This window comes from Delphinapterus leucas, chromosome 3, assembly GCF_059928025.1.
Source record: "Delphinapterus leucas isolate spDelLeu-1000000601 "Yukka" chromosome 3, BTC_Dleu_Yukka2, whole genome shotgun sequence".
Lineage (NCBI taxonomy): Eukaryota > Metazoa > Chordata > Mammalia > Artiodactyla > Monodontidae > Delphinapterus > Delphinapterus leucas.
In genome coordinates, this window is record NC_143131.1 from 37,683,348 (window position 1) to 37,701,273 (window position 17,926).

The 17,926-nt window shown below is 39.8% G+C and overlaps 1 protein-coding gene across 4 annotated transcripts in view; it reads right to left on the reverse strand.

Annotated features, from left to right (window-relative positions):
* Positions 1–17,687, reverse strand: part of PAIP1 (poly(A) binding protein interacting protein 1) — a 28,599-nt gene extending 10,912 nt beyond the window's left edge. The window contains exons 1-7 of one of the 4 annotated variants that reach the window (XM_089908834.1): positions 16,854–17,078; positions 16,384–16,420; positions 16,096–16,265; positions 9,534–9,719; positions 6,041–6,153; positions 2,196–2,307; positions 435–560 (exon numbers count right to left, since the gene is read on the reverse strand). In XM_089908834.1, the coding sequence (XP_089764960.1) occupies positions 435–560; positions 2,196–2,307; positions 6,041–6,153; positions 9,534–9,719; positions 16,096–16,194 (636 nt within the window). In that variant the 5' untranslated portion in view covers positions 16,195–16,265; positions 16,384–16,420; positions 16,854–17,078. Of the gene's footprint in view, positions 1–434; positions 561–2,195; positions 2,308–6,040; positions 6,154–9,533; positions 9,720–16,095; positions 16,266–16,383; positions 16,421–16,853; positions 17,354–17,604 lie in introns of those variants that run through there. The other 3 variants (XM_089908833.1, XM_022597951.3, XM_022597970.3) reach the window with 3 other exon arrangements.
* Between the last annotated feature and the right edge of the window lie 239 nt (positions 17,688–17,926).

The window sequence follows — 17,926 nt, forward strand, 5'->3', positions numbered from 1 at the left end:
TGGCTAAACTGAAAATAACTGCTCAAGGATGGAATGGATAAACAATGTGCATGCATACAATGGAACACTGGGAAGCTACTGAAGAAAGAGCCATGCAAAAATCCAAGATCTTCATCTGGTGGTAAAAAAGCAAGCCACGTCAGAGTAAGATCTTACGGGAGCACACATGCAGATAGAGGAAGAGAAAGAAAGGGACTTTACGTATGGGGTGGAGTGAAGGACTTCCATTTTTCACTTTTAAACTTCTTATATTAAACAATAAGTATATATTGTCTTTCCAATATTAAATTCGAGAGTAAAGTAAAATGTCAATATTTAACTTAAATAACTTACTCTTGGATCTATTTGTGCATTATATGTACTTTCCTTCCTCTAAATTATACACTAAAGGGATAAAACAGTTACATTTTAAGAAAAAAATAAGTAAAACCTACCTTCAGTAATTTTACTGCACAAATTAAGTTGTCATCCATAGGATTAGAAAAGAGGGCATTCAGCAACTCCCGAAGACCGACCTGAAGAATGTCTGCCCTTGTAACCTGTCCATTTGTTCCTTTGATCTTTTGGGGAAAAGAAAATGAAAAGCAACTATGCCAAAATATAACACAGATATACAAATGGTCTAACAAAGTGCTGGCAAAATAAGTGTTTTAAGTTAAACAATACAAAACATATGGTCAGGGTCTTCCCTGGTGGCGCAGTGGTTAAGAATCTGCCTGCCAATGCAAGGGACACAGGTTTGAGCCCTGGCTGGGGAAGATCCCACATGCCACGGAGCAACTAAGCTCGTGCTCCACAACTACTGAGCCTGCGCTCTAGAGCCCGCGAGCCACAACTACTGAGCCCACGTACCACAGCTACTGAAGCCCGCACGCCTAGAGCCTGTGCTCTGCAACGAGAAGCCATGACAATGAGAAGTCCGCGCACCGCAACGAAGAGTAGCCCCCGCTCGCTGCAACTAGAGAAAGCCCGCGCACAGCAACAAAGACCCAACACAGCCAAAAATAAATAAATAAATTTATATATTAAAAAAATATATATGGTCAGGATAATTTAAGCCTCCTTTAATATTACTGCTTCATAAAGCAGTCTCTAGCCTATTAACACCTTTTTGGGAACACAGAGCTTTTTTCTGCTTTTTATACTATTTAAAAATACTCTAACTTGCATCAGAATAGAATATGTATCTCAGCTCTCCGGCTTGTAGGTTCAGGAGCCATGCCTTATCTTTATAACTTCCACCACACATATCATCATGACTTCTATATAGGAAGTTCAACTGCATTCTTAAAGTGACAATTCATTTAAGGTACATTTTATATTGGTGTTCTTATTTGGCTTATACAAAAATAAACTGAGAAAGATTATGGCATGAGATTTTTTTAAAAATTAAGGCCATCTGTGGTAAAAAGGCATAGTAAATTAGGCACGAGATTGGACAAAGACCTTTTAGATGCATTGACTGAGATGTACATTTGACGGTGGATTCGTGTGTCTTTTCAGTGGTATTTACAATACTAAGTCCTCAAATCAGAGTTTAAGAAGGTATACCAATATCTGGGACTAACTCGTTAAAAAAAAAAAAAATCAAGCAAATCCATTACAAAAGTAATATTCAGCACTTATGTTGCCTACCAACAAGCATATACTCAAGTATGCCACCAATTTAGCTGTAGACTTTGTACAAATACATTCTATATAGAAGATTAATATATAAAATAGGACCAAAAAGAACTACTGTAGGTGAATCAGGTGAAAAAAACCAAACAAAAAACACAGAAACTCTAGTCTCTCCCCTCTTCAAAGTTTTATGCTCTGCAGGGCAAGTTGCTTTTGGGTCACCATCTGAAAGTCAACATACTAAATGTGCTAATATTTATGATACAAGGATTCAAAAAGGTGTGACTGTCTGTATTCCAAAAGCCTGAAATCACATGTAAACCATGGCTTTCCAAAAGTACATAAAGACTTTAAAATGCTTAGTAACTATCTCCCAACACTGCCCATGAACAGGAAGACAAAATGGTACGTATGTTCCATTTGAGGACAGATACTACCATGAGTAGGTACTGAGACTATTTTCTTTATCTCCCATTTCACTTTTAATGTTATAAAAGAGTAAACACAAATCCCTTATTGAGATCAATTTATATTCTCAGGCTTTGTCAGTACTAAAAAGAAAAATTTCTCCTCACCTCCAGGTTAAGATAAAGTTCTCCCAGAAAGAGTACAAATGCATGGAATCGTTTTCGAGTCACTTCGTCCCCTTTTGCAGCTTGATCTTTAACTTCATATTCAGTCCGACATCTAATAAAGACATACCTTTTGTAATCTCACATTGCTTTGTTTTTTAAATAGTCAAACAAGATGACCATTTGTCAGTTTGGTTGTTCACAAGCAATACAGAGGCAAGTACAATGCACCAACACTCTGATTTTCTGTAATAAAAAGTGTTCCTGTCTATTGTAGCGATCAGAATATGTACTATCTTTTCATACAAAGATTCCCAGTTTTAAGAAACTGATGAGAATAGTTGAAAATAAACCTATTACTAGAACAAATTGTAACAAGTTACAGCTACATAGATTTCATGAGGTTCGTTGTATATTGGCACTAAAAAACAAAACAAAAACCCTCACTGCCTCACCTTATTTATTGTCTCATAGGCTTTTTAAGAAAGCACTGTTTTTATGCGAAGTATCCCTAAAATATTCTGCTCTTGCTGAAATACGAACTTTGAACAGAGCTTTAAAAAAGATATATAAATACAGATGACGTCCAACTAAGCTGAAAATGAATTCTTATTAAGCCCATTATTCTTAGAATTTTTATTATACAAATCAGAGAAGTGAAGTAAGAGGAGAAGTCCCCAAATGAAACCACACAGAAACATAGAAGGCAATTAATCTGGTCTTTGTTTGGGTCTTTGTTTCTAATAGAGACTAAAGGAGTCAACTTATTTTCCCTTGTTTGATTTCTCCCTGACTTGGTGCATTCACCTTAGAGCTTACATAGTTCTTATTATCTAAAATAATCACAAGAAGCCTGTCATTGTCTATACCAATGAATTATGGTGTCAGCTACTGTTACTAAAATGGATTTCTAAAATGTACTTTTAATGTTCACCATTTTGGTGGTAAAGATTTTTTTATTTTTCTTGATAAGGTGTAAGAACATTCTAGAAAAGTCATGTGTTTTATAAAAATGATTTTGATGGTTCTCCTTTTAAAGACCAAGGGAGCAGCTTATGAAGGGTTAATGGCTTTCATACCTGAGGTACCAATTTTAAAAAATTTTCAAAAAGAACCTAAAAAGTCATTTCTTGTCCAAGAATTTACCTTGGTTCAGTTTATGTATCAATCATAAACCCAGCTTAGCCTAGTGTGCCAGTGCTTACAAGCTATATTAAATGAGCGACATCTGCTGTTTGAGTCAGACATGGAAAGATATTGGTTATCTTCTCATACATATTAATTCCTCATCAGAAAAATAGTTGGGATATCTATAAATAGAACACTGGTTAATAATGGAAAGGTTCAGTTAATTAATGCCAATTCAGTTATCCAAGCACCTTGTTGGCTGCTTTCCTTTCTGTCTTTCCTTTTATGACTTTTCAGGTAAGAGCTTCGATGAAATGACCTTTTTGTTTTATCAACGCCATTACTATTAGATTATATATTAATATATGTTAATGTATGCACAAATGCAAATCCCTACCCTTGTACATGGTTGATTATCTAGGTGAGAGGAAAGACTCTAAAACTTTAAGCTAAAGACTTTCAATTATAAAAGTAATACATGGCTATTTCAAAAAGGTTAAAACAGAAAAATATAAAGAATAAAGACACTGCAGCCCAGAAATAACTGCTGTGAAGGTAACTTCTATCTGTTTCAAAGTATTCTACATTTTTAAGTTAACAGAATTATGATCTTTTCACTTGTTATATGATTAGTGTTTTTCCATGTTGATAGCTTTGACAGTATCCTAGTACTAGAGAAGCACACACAGGGGATACAGAGTCAAAAGAGCCAGAAGAGTGATTCTCAACCATGACTACATAGTAGAATCACTTGGGGAGATTTATAAACCATGCCCACACTCTCCTTCAGTCTAATTATATCAGAATTTCCAAGACTGGAGGCTTAGCCCCATTTTAAGTTTCTAGGTAACTCTAAGGCAGAGCCAGGGGTGAGTAGCAAAAGGGAAGATAAGCAAGCCTTTCTACCATCCTACCTCCTCAAAGTGCCAACTTTCACATCTTTCCAAAAGCTGTAATTTGTACTTTAATGATTAGGTAAGGTTAGATATTTCTGTAACTTTGTCAGTTATATTTTTCCAAACTGCACCTATCCAGAGTCATTCCAAATGCTTCTATTAAAAATAGAAATATTTCTGGCCTTTTTCTTACTCATTCCTAAGAGGCCCCTCTTTTCATATTAAATAAATGAGCTCACTGCCATGTTGTTACAAATGTCCCTATTTTTACTTCACTTCTTATAAATTTATGACCCCTCCAATATTATAATCTATATGAAATTAAGTTTAATCTCTTGTTTTAGGGCCTGAGGTATCATGTCTTGCTTAAAATGGCTTTACCAACCTAATATTTTTGTTTGTCATTTTTTCCCCTAGTATTTACTGTTTCAGTTTTATATCTGAAATATATTTTGGTGTAAAGAATGAGACAGGAACCCATCTTTGTTTTTTTCTTCCCAAATGACTAGCCAGTTATGTCAGCAGCACAATTTGTCTTTTACTTATGTATCTGAAGTGTCACCTTCGTTAAAAGCTTAATTTTCAAGTGTCTCTGGAGTGTACTTTTGGAGTCTTTATTCTGTTCCAGTGCAGTTTAACCACACGATGGAATACTTTGCAACCATTAAAAGTATCTTTAAAGAACTAACAGGCAATCTCTAATAAACTCAAAGACAACCTTGTTATTGAATAAAACAACTCAGATTATAAGAAAATTCATTTCCCTACATTAGCTCATTAATTCAATGTCATCCCAAAACATAAATAAGTAACAACAACATTTGTGTAATTTCACATGCTGATTCTAAAGTTCAGAGAAAATAAGCATGCAAGAATAGCAAAGAAGACTACACACACACACACACAGACACACAAACGAATGGGGAACTAGTGTGAAAAAATGAGAGTTTTTTAATAGCCTGGTAATAAAACAGGAAGAGAACAAGTAATGAATGGAATAGAATGAAAGTCCAGAATCAACGCAAATATAAGGATGCATGTAGTGTGATAAAGGCAGCAGTTCTAATAAGGAATGGATCATTCAAAAAAGTGGTATGGGAAAAATTGGTTAAACATGTGGCAATAAATGAAATTAGATCCTTACTCAAGCCAAAAGTACTAAAAAATATGTAAAGTGACTATTTTTAAGATCTTGGAAAAGGAAAAGACCTTTCTAGGCACAAAACCAAAGGCAGAAACCATCATAAGAAAAAGGCATAAATATGACTATAAACTTAATACTATACAAATAAGAATGGTCTGCCCTTGGACTTCCCCGGTGGCGCAGCGGTTAAGAATCCACCTGCCAGGCTTCCCTGGTGGTGCAGTGGTCAAGAATCCACCTGCCAATGCAGGGTACACGGGTTCGAGCCCTGGTCCAGGAAGATCCGAATGTCACGGAGCAACTAAGCCTGTGCACCACAACTACTGAGCCTGTGCTCTAGAGCCCGCGAGCCACAACTACTGAGCCCACGAGCTGCAACTACTGAAGCCTGCGTGTCTAGAGCCCGTGCTCCACAACAAGAGAAGCCACTGCAATGAGAAGCCCGCTCACCACAACAAAGAGTAGCCCCTGCTCACTGCAACTAGAGAAAGCCAATGCAACGAAGATCCAATGCAGCCAAAAATAAATAAATAAATTTTAAAAAGAAAGAAAAAAAAAAGAATGGTTGCCCTACTCTCCCCTGCAACTTTCTATAAAGAACAGTCTTTAGCAAAGAAGAACAGTCAAATTCTAGTACATTTAGAAGTAGTTTTCCTTTAATTTCATATATACACACTAACCTTTGAAGTAGCAATTGGCGGAAGTTGCCACTCTGTGGGCTAATTGTCAGATGATGGGACAGGTAATTACAGAGGCGAGCTCCCATGTAAGAGAAATTTGGGATAGATGTGGCCTTTCAAAAAGAAAAAAGTTTTATATGACACAGACACATCAAGTTATTAATGCAAACACTTAACAGCAATATTCTAAAGAGGAAAAACATTCCTGCCTCCAAAACTATACAGAAAAATGTACAAGTCATTTGTAATTGTTAGGCATAAGGATATTAACTCTCCCTCCCAACCTTACACCAAGAACCAGAATAAGTACAAAGAAAAACATTAAGGTAAGCTCTCCCCACCATTTACCCGAGGTTAGCAGAAAGCAAAGAGATAAATCTCTCTTTACACCAACTAATTTTTGCACAAAATATGTACATGTACCCAGTTGCATAGTGCCAATTATGAAGTATATTTGCCAAACTAATGATCTGTGGCATTTCTCAGGAATAGGATGGCACCAACTTTGACATCTAGCAGTCCAGAACAAGAATCCCAGGCCTGTTTTGTGACCCTGGATATCTCTAAACCTCCCTGAGCTTCAGTTTCTTGATTCCTAAAGAGGTAATTAATGGTACCTGATGCAAAAGATTAACACTTCAACAACACTCCAAACACTTGGGGTAATAAAAGAGGAAATCAAAAGAAATAAGCTATTTTTAATAAGAAGACAGTGGAAAAACACTGAGTATCAAAGACTGTGTGACATAGCCAAAGAAGTACTCAGGAAGTTTAACTTTCACTGCAGTTTTTAAAGAACAGTAGAACACACACATTAAGAGGTTAAGGGACTTGGCCAATCCCACAAAGGTAGTAGTTTACCAGAGTCTAGATCTAACAAATGGCCTGATGCCCCTCCAATCCCATGCTGGGTCTAGTTACTCATGTGCAACCTTAGACAAGTCATTTAACCTCTGTTAAGCTATGTATAAAATGGGGATAAGAGTAATACCTTGCAACCACTGAGGATTAAATGAGTTAACTACAGGTCAAGTGTTTAGCACTGCCTGGCATGGAGTAAGTACTTTATAGTTAGAACTTTTTATTTCTAATTATTTCCTTGCTCACACAGGACCCTGTACATTTCTCAGCAAGGAAGAAAGACTGATTTCTCCTGACATTCATGTATGTGTATCTGGTACCCCGAAAGACTTGAAATTCAAAATTTATACTTTTCCCATTATTGGCATTGCCTGTTTTCCTTTACTTTTAAAATTTAAAGTAAATTTAAAGACAACAAGGCTGGTCATTAAAGTTTCCTGCCTCCCTGCTATACCTCAATTTTACTTCCATAGACAACCACTTTCAATTCTTTCAGCTGAAAAGGTTTTAACCTCCGTATCTCCATGCTCCATGATTTGAGTTTAGCCATTTCTTACTAGCTCCCCACGAAGGAAGATGAGCATTTACTTTTCACCCTGTTTAACCTTACTTCATTCCACTACGGTATAACTGTAGATACACTGTGATTTTTTAAAATAGTTTTGTGTTCCCCTTTACAGTTGTACCATGTATTATGCTGATTTCTCCTCTCTTGCACAACCTTGTTTTCCCTAGACTTAATTTTTTCTACTTTTTAAATATATTTCTCACTGGCTTCTCATTAGTTTTTTCTTCTTAATATCTTCAAACATAAGGGAGTGTGCTCATCTTACCAGGGAAGTCTCTCCTGGAGCATTCTGCCCGATTCCAGTGAAGCCTTGTACCTCTAGGCCTACTATGTGCATGGCTACTATCTTGGGATCTCCCTTCACCATCATCTGGATGATTCGCTTAGCCTCTCCTGTAAAATTCCCTGTTTCCTAGTTCCCATGTCTTCATCCTTAAATCGTCCTTTTGGTGGAGTACCTCCTTCAATAACTTCAAGAAGGATTATGATAAAACTTCAAACTGGTTACTCAGTGCAAAAAGATCTAGACAGTCTAATTTTTTTAGATTTTCAAGCAATCTTTTTAGCCTCATTCCATCCTTATCCTAGAACCTTTTTGGAGATTCTGCATCATAAATCAGGGCGATTCTCGACTTTCACCACTGGCTTGGAATTCAACTTTTAAAAAAATCCGCCAGGTCAGTTACCACTCATCCATCTGCGTTCTAGTCTCCAAAATGGGTACTTCTATCTCCTTTCGCCATATAAGTCCTTATGGGCTTTTGGTGTTCTAAAATCCCCACACTGTCATTTTATAGTAGTATTTGGTGAGGAATCAAAATTGAGTATGTAGGTTTAATCTGTTTTTTTTTTTTTACTGTTGGTAAATCTATATCACTGACCATAGAATGGTAGAACTTAAAATATATGAAGCATTGGCTTTGAGACAATCACAGAAATTGTAGTTTGTTAGGTTAGAGCCTTTCTAACCAACCCTGATATAATACGAGCATAATAAGAACTATAATAATATAATTCTGATATAAGAACTACAATCAAGCAGCCTATTGAAGAGCTGAAACTAAATAGAGCCAGAAAAGCAAAAAGAAAACAGTAAAATTCTTCCATTTTCTTATCTAATATTCCTTTTTAATCCATTTAGATGGCAAAAGTAGGAATCAGGACAAATAGAGCAGATCTATCTTCCTAAAACCTCAGGCATTTTCAGAAATCTAAGAGTTGGCCAGGTAATACTGAGGTCCAGTAACAATCCAGAACAAACTGGAAAAGCACTCAAATGAAACACGAGGTAGGATTAAGAAAACACACAAAAAACAACCTGCTATCATAAGTCATCCTCACATATATTCCAAGTTTGAGCTGCTCTTTCAGCAATGACTGAAACAGAAATATAACCTTTGGTGGCGTTTATCTCCTACTCTGTTTTTGGCCAGTCTCCTCAACGACCTTAAATTTGTCTTCAAAATTGAGTGTTGTCTATTTTTTCCCCCTTAAAATAGCATTAATGTGTCAATGACCAATATGCTAGAATTAAAACTAAACTTTGTGTGAACAACCTAGACTGACATTAGATTTTTTTAAAGGAGTTGAGATGTAAATCCTTGAAATTTTTAAAGACAAGCAGAAATGTTAAGACTTAAATCAAGGTGTTTTGTGGTCCTTTTTTTTTTTTTTTTTTTTTTAAATAAAGAATTATTTGTGAGGCAAAAAAGTTCTCCCATGACTTTTTTTCTCCCCTACTCCAATAATGGCAGATCCTTATAAAACAGGGGTTTGGAAAAAAGGCATGATACTCATGTAGTGGCCTCAGAAGTGTCCAAAGCTCCTTCCAACTGCCTGTACAGAGCCTTGGCTACACAGGAAAATTTGCAGTCTGGCTCTAGTTCTGGATCCCTAATTACAGAAATTCTGTACAACAGAGACTTAAAAGCTCTCATGAACCATAAAGAGTCAAGGAGTGTGGAGGCTGGTGAACACGTACCTGGCCTCCCTCAAGGAGCAGCCACCACCTCTGGGCATCAAGGAAGCTATCCAGTGATTGCCCCATGCTATTAGCCAACCTACCTGTTGATAGATGAGTTCCACAAGTTCTTGCAAAGCATCATCTGTTGTAACCCAGCCATTCAGTGTCTCTGCAAACTGTTCAATTTCAGTTTCAAAACTGCCAGGCTGCTCTGTAAGATGATTCAAAAAATCCTGAACATATTCTGACAAAGTGGGATAATCCTCACAACCATCCTCATAGGATTCCTATAGATCAAAAGGTTAAAAAAAAATTAATCCATGCAACTGGCCAAAAAAACATGAAGCAGCTTTGAGTTGGGATGTCTCTAGCTCAAATTATATTTTTAAGAATCCTTAACCTGATAAAATGTGTTATTTTCTTCAAAAAGTTAAGTCCACTTCTTCCTTGCCCAATAGCCAAAATGTTATAATAGAAGGGCTTCATCTCGCTGGGTAGAGAATTGTCTTCTCACCTCTGGTAGATTTACAAGATGGCTGAGAAATAAAGTTTAAACCAACATTTCATTATAATACCAAGATCAAAATTAAGATTTATAGATACAATAAGATCCAGGATTTGTTTCAAAATGGGAGGGGGAGAGGGACCAGAGATATAGAAACAAGAATGGCCACCTGTAGCTAACTATTGAGGCCACAGGCATTCATTATACCATTCTCTATCCTTGTAGATATTTGACAATTTCTATATTGAAAAATGAAGTTTGTCATCTGTCAATCCCCAAGGACATGGAAATAAATATATAGTTAAGTGACTATAAAATATCATAGTGTACAGTGGTAGGAGACTTGCTATGTCCAAGTTTCCAGCCAATCTTGATAGTAGCAACAGTTTCCAATTAATATCTATCACTACCACCCCAATGTTCATAGCAACATTATTTACAATAGCCAAGGTACGGAAGCAACCTAAATGCCCGTCAACAGATGAATGGATAAAGAAGATGTGGTACTTATATACAACGGAATATTACTCAGTCATAAAAAAGAACGAAATAATGCTATTTGCAGCAACATGGATGGACCCAGAGATTATCATACTAAGTGAAGTCCATCAGACAGAGAAAGACAAAGATCATGTGATATCACTTACATGTGGAATCTAAAAAAATGACACAAATGAACATATTTACAAAATAGAAATGGAGTCACAGATGTAGAAAACAAACTTATGGCTACCAGGGAGGAAAGGAGGGAGAAGGGATAAACTGGGAGAATGGGACTGACATATACACACTACTATATATAAAACAGATAACTAATAAGGACCTACTGTATAGCAAAAGGAACTCTACTCAATACTCTGTAATGACCTATATGGGAAAAGAATCTAAAAAAGAGTGGATATGTGTATAACTGATTCACTTTGCTGCAACTAACACAACATTGTAAATTAACTATACTCCAATAAAATTTTTAAAAAATATACCACTATCACCTTTAAGTATTTCCCAACCTTTTAATTAAAAGAACACAGAACCATATTTTAGTATTATTTAATTTTTAGAGAGACTTACAGCCAATAAAAATTTCTGGGAAGATAGACAAGGGATAATAGTAGTTACATCTGGAGTGAGGAAACATTTATGTTATAAATACAGACCCTTTATTATGGAATTGTGAAAGCAGTTAAGCAATATAAATGCATGTATATTAAATGATTACTTAATGTTAACCACAAACGTGTGAATTTTACAATTAAAAACTAGTTTAAGTTTCTGATATACAGTTTAGAGTTTTACAGATTGGTAGTATCCTACTATTAATGACAATGAAAAGCAGGAAGTCTACAGGTCCCAGTTGATGGTACTGATTTCTTAACTGTTCCTATCAAACGTCATTCATTGTGGCAAAATGCAGTTTAGAACACTGATTTCAGTCTTTTTTTTTTTCCAAATAAGCATAACTCTTTTAAGAGAATTTGAAGTGGGAAAGTAGAGCTGTTCTGAAAAAAGGTGAAAAGGGGATTCAGGGCCTGTTGTTTCAAGCAAAAAGGGAGACACAGAGTATTCTGAACAGATGAGCACTCCAATGTGTTTGAATTAAAGCTTGTATTAGTTCTCTAGTACCAGATTTTTTAAAGTATACATTTCTTCAGTCTTCAATGTGAAGTCAAATGGCTTCCAAGCAGAGGAATATTTAAGTTTTATTTTTCTTAGAAAGAGTTCTGTGACAAGAGGTTAGGAGGGACATCAACTAGAAAACTCACTTCCGGGGGGAGGCGGTACATATGGGGGGATAGGGGTATATGGGAACTCTCTGTACCCTCCAATCAGCTGTGTTGTGAATCTAAAGCTGCTCTAAAAAACAGTCTATTAATTAAAAAAAAAAAACAACAAAAACAAAAAAGAAAACTCACTTCCCAGTAGGTACTTTGAATACACTGTCAAGAGATGAGAACCTAATGCAAAGCAGTGGGACAAAAGGAAATGATCACTTAGGTGGAATAGTCGAGACTATTTTAGTTAACTTGATTGGAAGCGGGCAAGAGTGTGAAAGAGGAAAGTGAGTCAATACACCACAAGCTTTTAGCCTGAGCAGCTAGTTAGAATATAAAAGTATAAGAAGAGGTTTGCAAAAGATAAATTCTTTTTCATTCTTGAGTTTGAATGTGAGATCCTCAGAAAAGGTCAAGACAAATGGAAACACAAGCCTGGAGTTAAGAGGAAGAATTAGATTCCAGAGTTATCAACAGGCAGGTTGGTGATGGTCAGATTCTAGGGGATTCTAGTATCACTAAGGGAGGTAATAAAACAGACAAAAGACAGAACCTCAGAGCCTGCAGTCTGAGGGAAGGAGGAATGGTCTCAAAGTTGGGAGGATGAAGTACTGCCACAGAAGCCAAAGGAAAAGGTAAATGAGGAGAGGTGCTCATAATAGCAAATGCTACAGAATAATGTCATCGGTTAAAATCTGAGAGAATGATGGTTGCAGAGTCTTAGGAATCAGAACTATGCACACAGAGAAAAAACCTGAGTATATTAGTATCTTAAATATTCAGTTTTTATAAAAAGGAAGAAATCCTGAAAGACTGAAAAGGTACCCTTGGCACCTAGAACAGGACCCACACTGGGAATTAAACCTTATAGATCATACTGTGGTCAACAAAGTCTATTTAGATGAGGTTTAAGAGGACGATAGATTTTAAAACCCAAACAACATCAGCATCTGTCACAAAAATAATATCAGTACAATTAAGAGGATCAGTCTGCAGAGGTTTGAACGGTCAGTGAGAAGTAAAGTAGTACCAACAGTGAATAATTTTTCATTTTGGAGAACATCACTATTGAAAGGCAGAAGAAAAACTGGGCAGTAAGTTGAAGGAGGATGTTCTTAGCAAAAGCTGGGATTTTTTTGTGCACGTGGGGGTGGGGTGGGGTGGGGTTGTCTCTTAATAAATGCTTTATCAACTCCTGTGTGGAATTTTTGGTTCTCGTAAGTGAACCGTGATTAAATATTCAAGATGTAATGGCTTACCTGAGAAGAAGCAATGGCCAGGAATAGATGGATACAGCAACTCATTGGTAAGGAGGCATGGTAAGCAGTAAAATTCTAGCAGTGGGATTAGAGGAAGGATTGAAGATAAAAGGGCTTGGAGTTTTAGAAGGGTTATGAAAGCACAGCAAAAGACTATCAGAAAAAATTTAAAAAGCATGCATTTTTGAGAGCAGATCCAGCTCAATGATACCAGGCAAACAGCTTCTCATGTGTGTAACAAAAGCAGACTCAAGGAATTTCTGGAAACCCAGCTAGGAGACCACTAGAATAGAGGCTCTACAAAGACAAGAATTTTTGTCCATTTTATCCACCGCTGTATCCCCAGCCCCTGACTCGTGGTAAGCATTCGACTTTTATTTTATTTTTGGCTGCGTTGGGTCTTCATTGCCGCACGCAGGCTTTCTCTAGTTGCGGCGAGTGGGAATTACTCTTCATTGCAGTGCGTGGGCTTCTCATTGTGGAGGCTCCTCTTTGTTTCCCAGCACGGGCTCTAGGCGCGCGGGCTTCAGCAGTTGTGGCTCACGGGCTCTGGAGCGCAGGCTCAGTAGTTGTGGCACATGGGCTTAGTTGCTCCACAGCATACGGGATCTTCCTGGACCAGGGCTCAAACCCGCATCCCCTGCATTGGCAGGCAGATTCTTAACCACTGTGCCACCAGGGAAGCCCTCAACTATTTCTTAATGAGTGAGTGACTTTGGATTACGGTTACTACAAGGAAAAGTTTCTCTCATAACGAGATTTCATCCTAAGACTTGGGAAAAGCAAGGATTTTGCTGTTCTGTGACTAACTGGATTGAGAAAAACTCCTAGCTTTGACAGAGGGTAAAAGGGTAAGGCCCGAAAATGTATCAGGGCAGGGGTAGCAAGCTTGAATGCCTATAGAATCCAGGTGGATTACAGGCAAATGAAGTAAGCCAGTGAGCAAATTACAGCTTACACATTCTATATAAAGGGGCTGCCTCTATTCAGCTCCAGCCAACTCTGCTCTATCAAAACAGCAGTCCAGTATGGCCAGATCTTATGGATTTCAAGAGAAACCAAAAAATTCAGAATTGCAATATCTAATTTAAGTACTGGTAAATTATAAAGCCCCTTTTAAAAAAACTCAGGGCCAAAAAAGACACACCTGCAGGGTACACGTGAGCCACAGGCTTCCAGTCTGCAATCTTTTCTGGCAAAATGAGTGCAGCAGGAGCTGAGGAGACCAAGGAGCGCCTAAAAGATGGCCGTGGCTCAAAGGAGGTGGACTAACATGGCTCAACACACTGCTCTCAGGAATCACTTGAACTATGTATAAAACTAGTTGGTAAAGAACTGCAAAAAAAAAATTGCATCCCTCCCACCATAAGATAGCCCAAATCAATAGGAAGACAAACAAATGAGGAACATTTGTGGTTCTTAAGGTAAGTATCCTTAAGAGTTATTCGACTACTCACAGCTCTCCAATGGTTCCTTTCTTCTCTAAGCCAAATACAGTTTTGGGGCAAGAATCCAGCTGCTCTCATTTCTACTTTACCTGATTGATGGCCCATTCCACCCCAAATCAATTGCTCTTCCTACTATGCCTATATTTTCCCCTCTCCAGCCCCAAGGTTCTTCTTAATGCAGTCTAAGATGCATGAAGTTTCTAAAATATGGAATAAAGCTTTCCCATGCTTTCTATCAAATATGAAAGTCAAGTCCCCCCATTCTCACCCCAAAAGTAACAAAAAAAGGTGTGCCACCATTAGTTGATCAGGTACATTCAAATTAAAAATCTAACACCCATCCACCAGAATGGCTAAACTTAAATAGCAAATACCTAGTGCTGACAAGGAATTAAAGCGACTGGAAACCAAACAGTACTCAACGCATACATTGGAACAGTCTCTTTGGAAAAATATTTGGCAGTCTCTACTAAAGCTGGCTACCTTGAGTCCCAACAACTCCACTCCTAGGTATATACCAAACAGAAACAAGGGCAAATGTCCACCAAGGCATGGACAAGAATAGCAGCCCTAATCGTACAAGCCCCAAACTGAAAGCTACCCAAGCGCTCATCAACAGACAAATATTCACACAATGGAATGCTATGAGAATTAGTCACCTCCAATTACATGCTACAATATGGATTACTTTTGATATTGAATGAAAGAAAAATATATTTTATATGACTCCATTTATATGAACTTTGAACAGAGGCAAAACTATTGTTCAAGCAAAATAGCGGTTACCTTTGGAGAGCAGTAATGATTAGAAGGGGACACAGCGGGCTTTGGGGGTGTTGATAACTTAATGTACACTATTCTGTATATTACATGTCAAAAAATGAAGACCGGAAAAATAGGACTTATGCTAAAGTATTATCATTTCTTCAATCCAGAATGGTCCCTGCCCTACTTATCTATAATTAATTGCTATGCATTTACATAGCACAACAAATTCCTTTCTATATATCCCAATCGTGCTTGGTGTTTTTTCCTGCCATTTAAGTGTGATCAATTTCTAAAATTCTTACGTTATTGACAAAGATGACTCTGAAAGTTTAAAACACTTTATCAAAAGTTTAAAACACTTCATCAAAACTCCCTACATTTCTACATAACTGTTAATTAGAACCAGAAACACTTCTATTTTAACATAACAGAGCCCAGATGTGTATTTCTCAACATTCAAAAACCTACCTGAATTAGTCTGCAGCAAAACCACTGATAATTTACCCTAAAGCTACCAATGAATATTCAGCTGTCCTACTAAAATCAAAAATTAACTTTGCCAGGCCACTATTCTATAGGTTGTCCATAAAGTCAGGACACAGACTTTAGTTTCATAAACTGAAGATGTCCTTGACCACCTTAAATTTATCAGCCTAGAGATAGTCTATAGATGCTGGAAATACAGCAGGGAACAAAATAGACAAGATTGTCTACTCTTAAGCTTACATTCTGATATCTTGAATATAATAACTACAAAATACATTCTTGAATCAATTTTGTTTCATGATTTCAATAAATTCATACAATGTTTTATGTGTGGTACAGAAAGCACACCAGTATACTGATAAATGATGCAATAACCGTATTATTCCAATAATATTAACCTAGAGTTGCAGTAAAAGTGTACTTACTGTATAATTAGAAGAATAACTTGATGGGTAAAATTCAGGGGCGTTCACGGACAGCTTAGACATTAACACAGGAGCTGCAACCACCTGGGGTTTAGCCATTGTTGACTCCGAATTCTGCTGTGGGCTATTATCCTGCGAACTAGGTGGAGCTCTCAGGGGCCTCGTTTGTTCTGAGAAAGGAAAAAAAAAATCGGTGTTAGATGCGTTCATTCCCTTGTATAACAACTTACTGTACACTGAGAAGCCATCTGAGCAGGGATGGTTTTTAAGTCAAACAAGAACCCTCACGAAATTTAAGGTTATCGCCAGGATATGCGCAGAGAGCCTACAAAAAGGAACAATAGACTTGCTTTAGCTCATTTATAAACAGACCTGCTTCCTGAATAAACATTTGAGGGCTTATTTTTCCTTTTTTTTTTTCTTTTTAAAGTCGGTTAAAAAGAGATGGTTGCCCGCCTAAGGCCTCCCTCTCGGGGGCTGGGGAGGGGAGGCGATTTTTACTTCCTCCCGGGACAACAGAACTCAGGAGACCGCGCACCGGACCCCTCCCCCAGCCCGGGCGCACAAAGGATTCCAGCGGCCACCTTCCAAACCCCGTTCCGGGCCCGTCCCCACCCCGTAACAACCGGGCCCCTCGGGGAATGCTTTCGGGGGACCGGGAGGAAAGACGAGACAGAGCGCCGCCCTCGCCCGCGCGCGGAGGGCCGTGGGGAAGCGTTTGGCCCAGGAGGACGGGGTCCCCTAGAGCGGCTCCGTACCTGGGAGCGCCCCGGGCCGGGGAGGCCTCTGGGGGCCGGCGGGGACCTCGCACTGGGCCCCTGGCGGCGGGGCCGTCCTGGGCTGGCGCAGCGGCGGCGGCTGCAGGAAGCCCGGGGCTTTTGGCTGCGGCGGCGGCGGATGCCGCGGCCGCTCAGCAGGCCCAGTTCCGCTCGGGAAACCGCCGCCCTCAGGCCCGCCCCCTCCGCGGCCCAGGCCCAGGCCCCGGCTCCGGCCCCGACCAGCACCTGGGGCCCGATCGAAACCGTCCGACATGCTCCTCCTCCTCCTCCTGCGGGGGCCACCGCCGCTGCGCTCGGAAGAGGACGCCGGGAGAGGCGTCGCAGGCCGGCTCTCGCCGCCGAGCTCACTGGGGCCTCATGGAGGAGGAGGGCGGCGGGCCTCTGCTCGGCTCCTCCGCGCTTCGGCGGAGCGGACGGCAGCTTGAGCACCCGCCAAAGCCGCCGCACCGGAGCGCCCGGCCCCCACGGCTACCCTCCGCTTTCTGATTCTCCCCCAAAACCCAGCTCCCCCGCCTTCGGCGAGTCGGGGGCGAAGGCGGGTCACAGCGGCCCCCCGCGGCCCGGAGGCCCCGTTCGCGGCGGGCCGGCAGCCGCGGTCCTGCAGGCTGCCGGGAGAGGGGCAGCTAGACCGCTGGACAGCCCTGCTCGCGTCGGGCCGGGCGAGGGCATGTCGGGCGAGGGCCGGGCTCGGGGAGAGGGCATGTCGGTTCCCGGGACCGGGCTCGCTTACCCCTGGCGGGCCCGGCCTACACGAGGTTCTATGGAGAGAAGTCACTGACGGTTGATGCCAGGAAAATAAAAATACGGGGGGAGGGGGCGTGGAGCCAGAGCCAGGGTTCGCGGACGCGCACCTCCGTGGGCGCGCAGGTGTGTTCAATGACCCGGCGCCTGCGAAACCGGAGGACTGGTCGGGAAGGGCGCTCTGGAAGCTGCTCTGCCACCTGCTACGTGAGCTGCGGGGAGGGGAGTAGGAACAGAATCAAAAATGCCCCCCACCCCGGCCCATCTCAATTCACTGTAGATATTTATCACAGTAGGTCACACTGTGACCA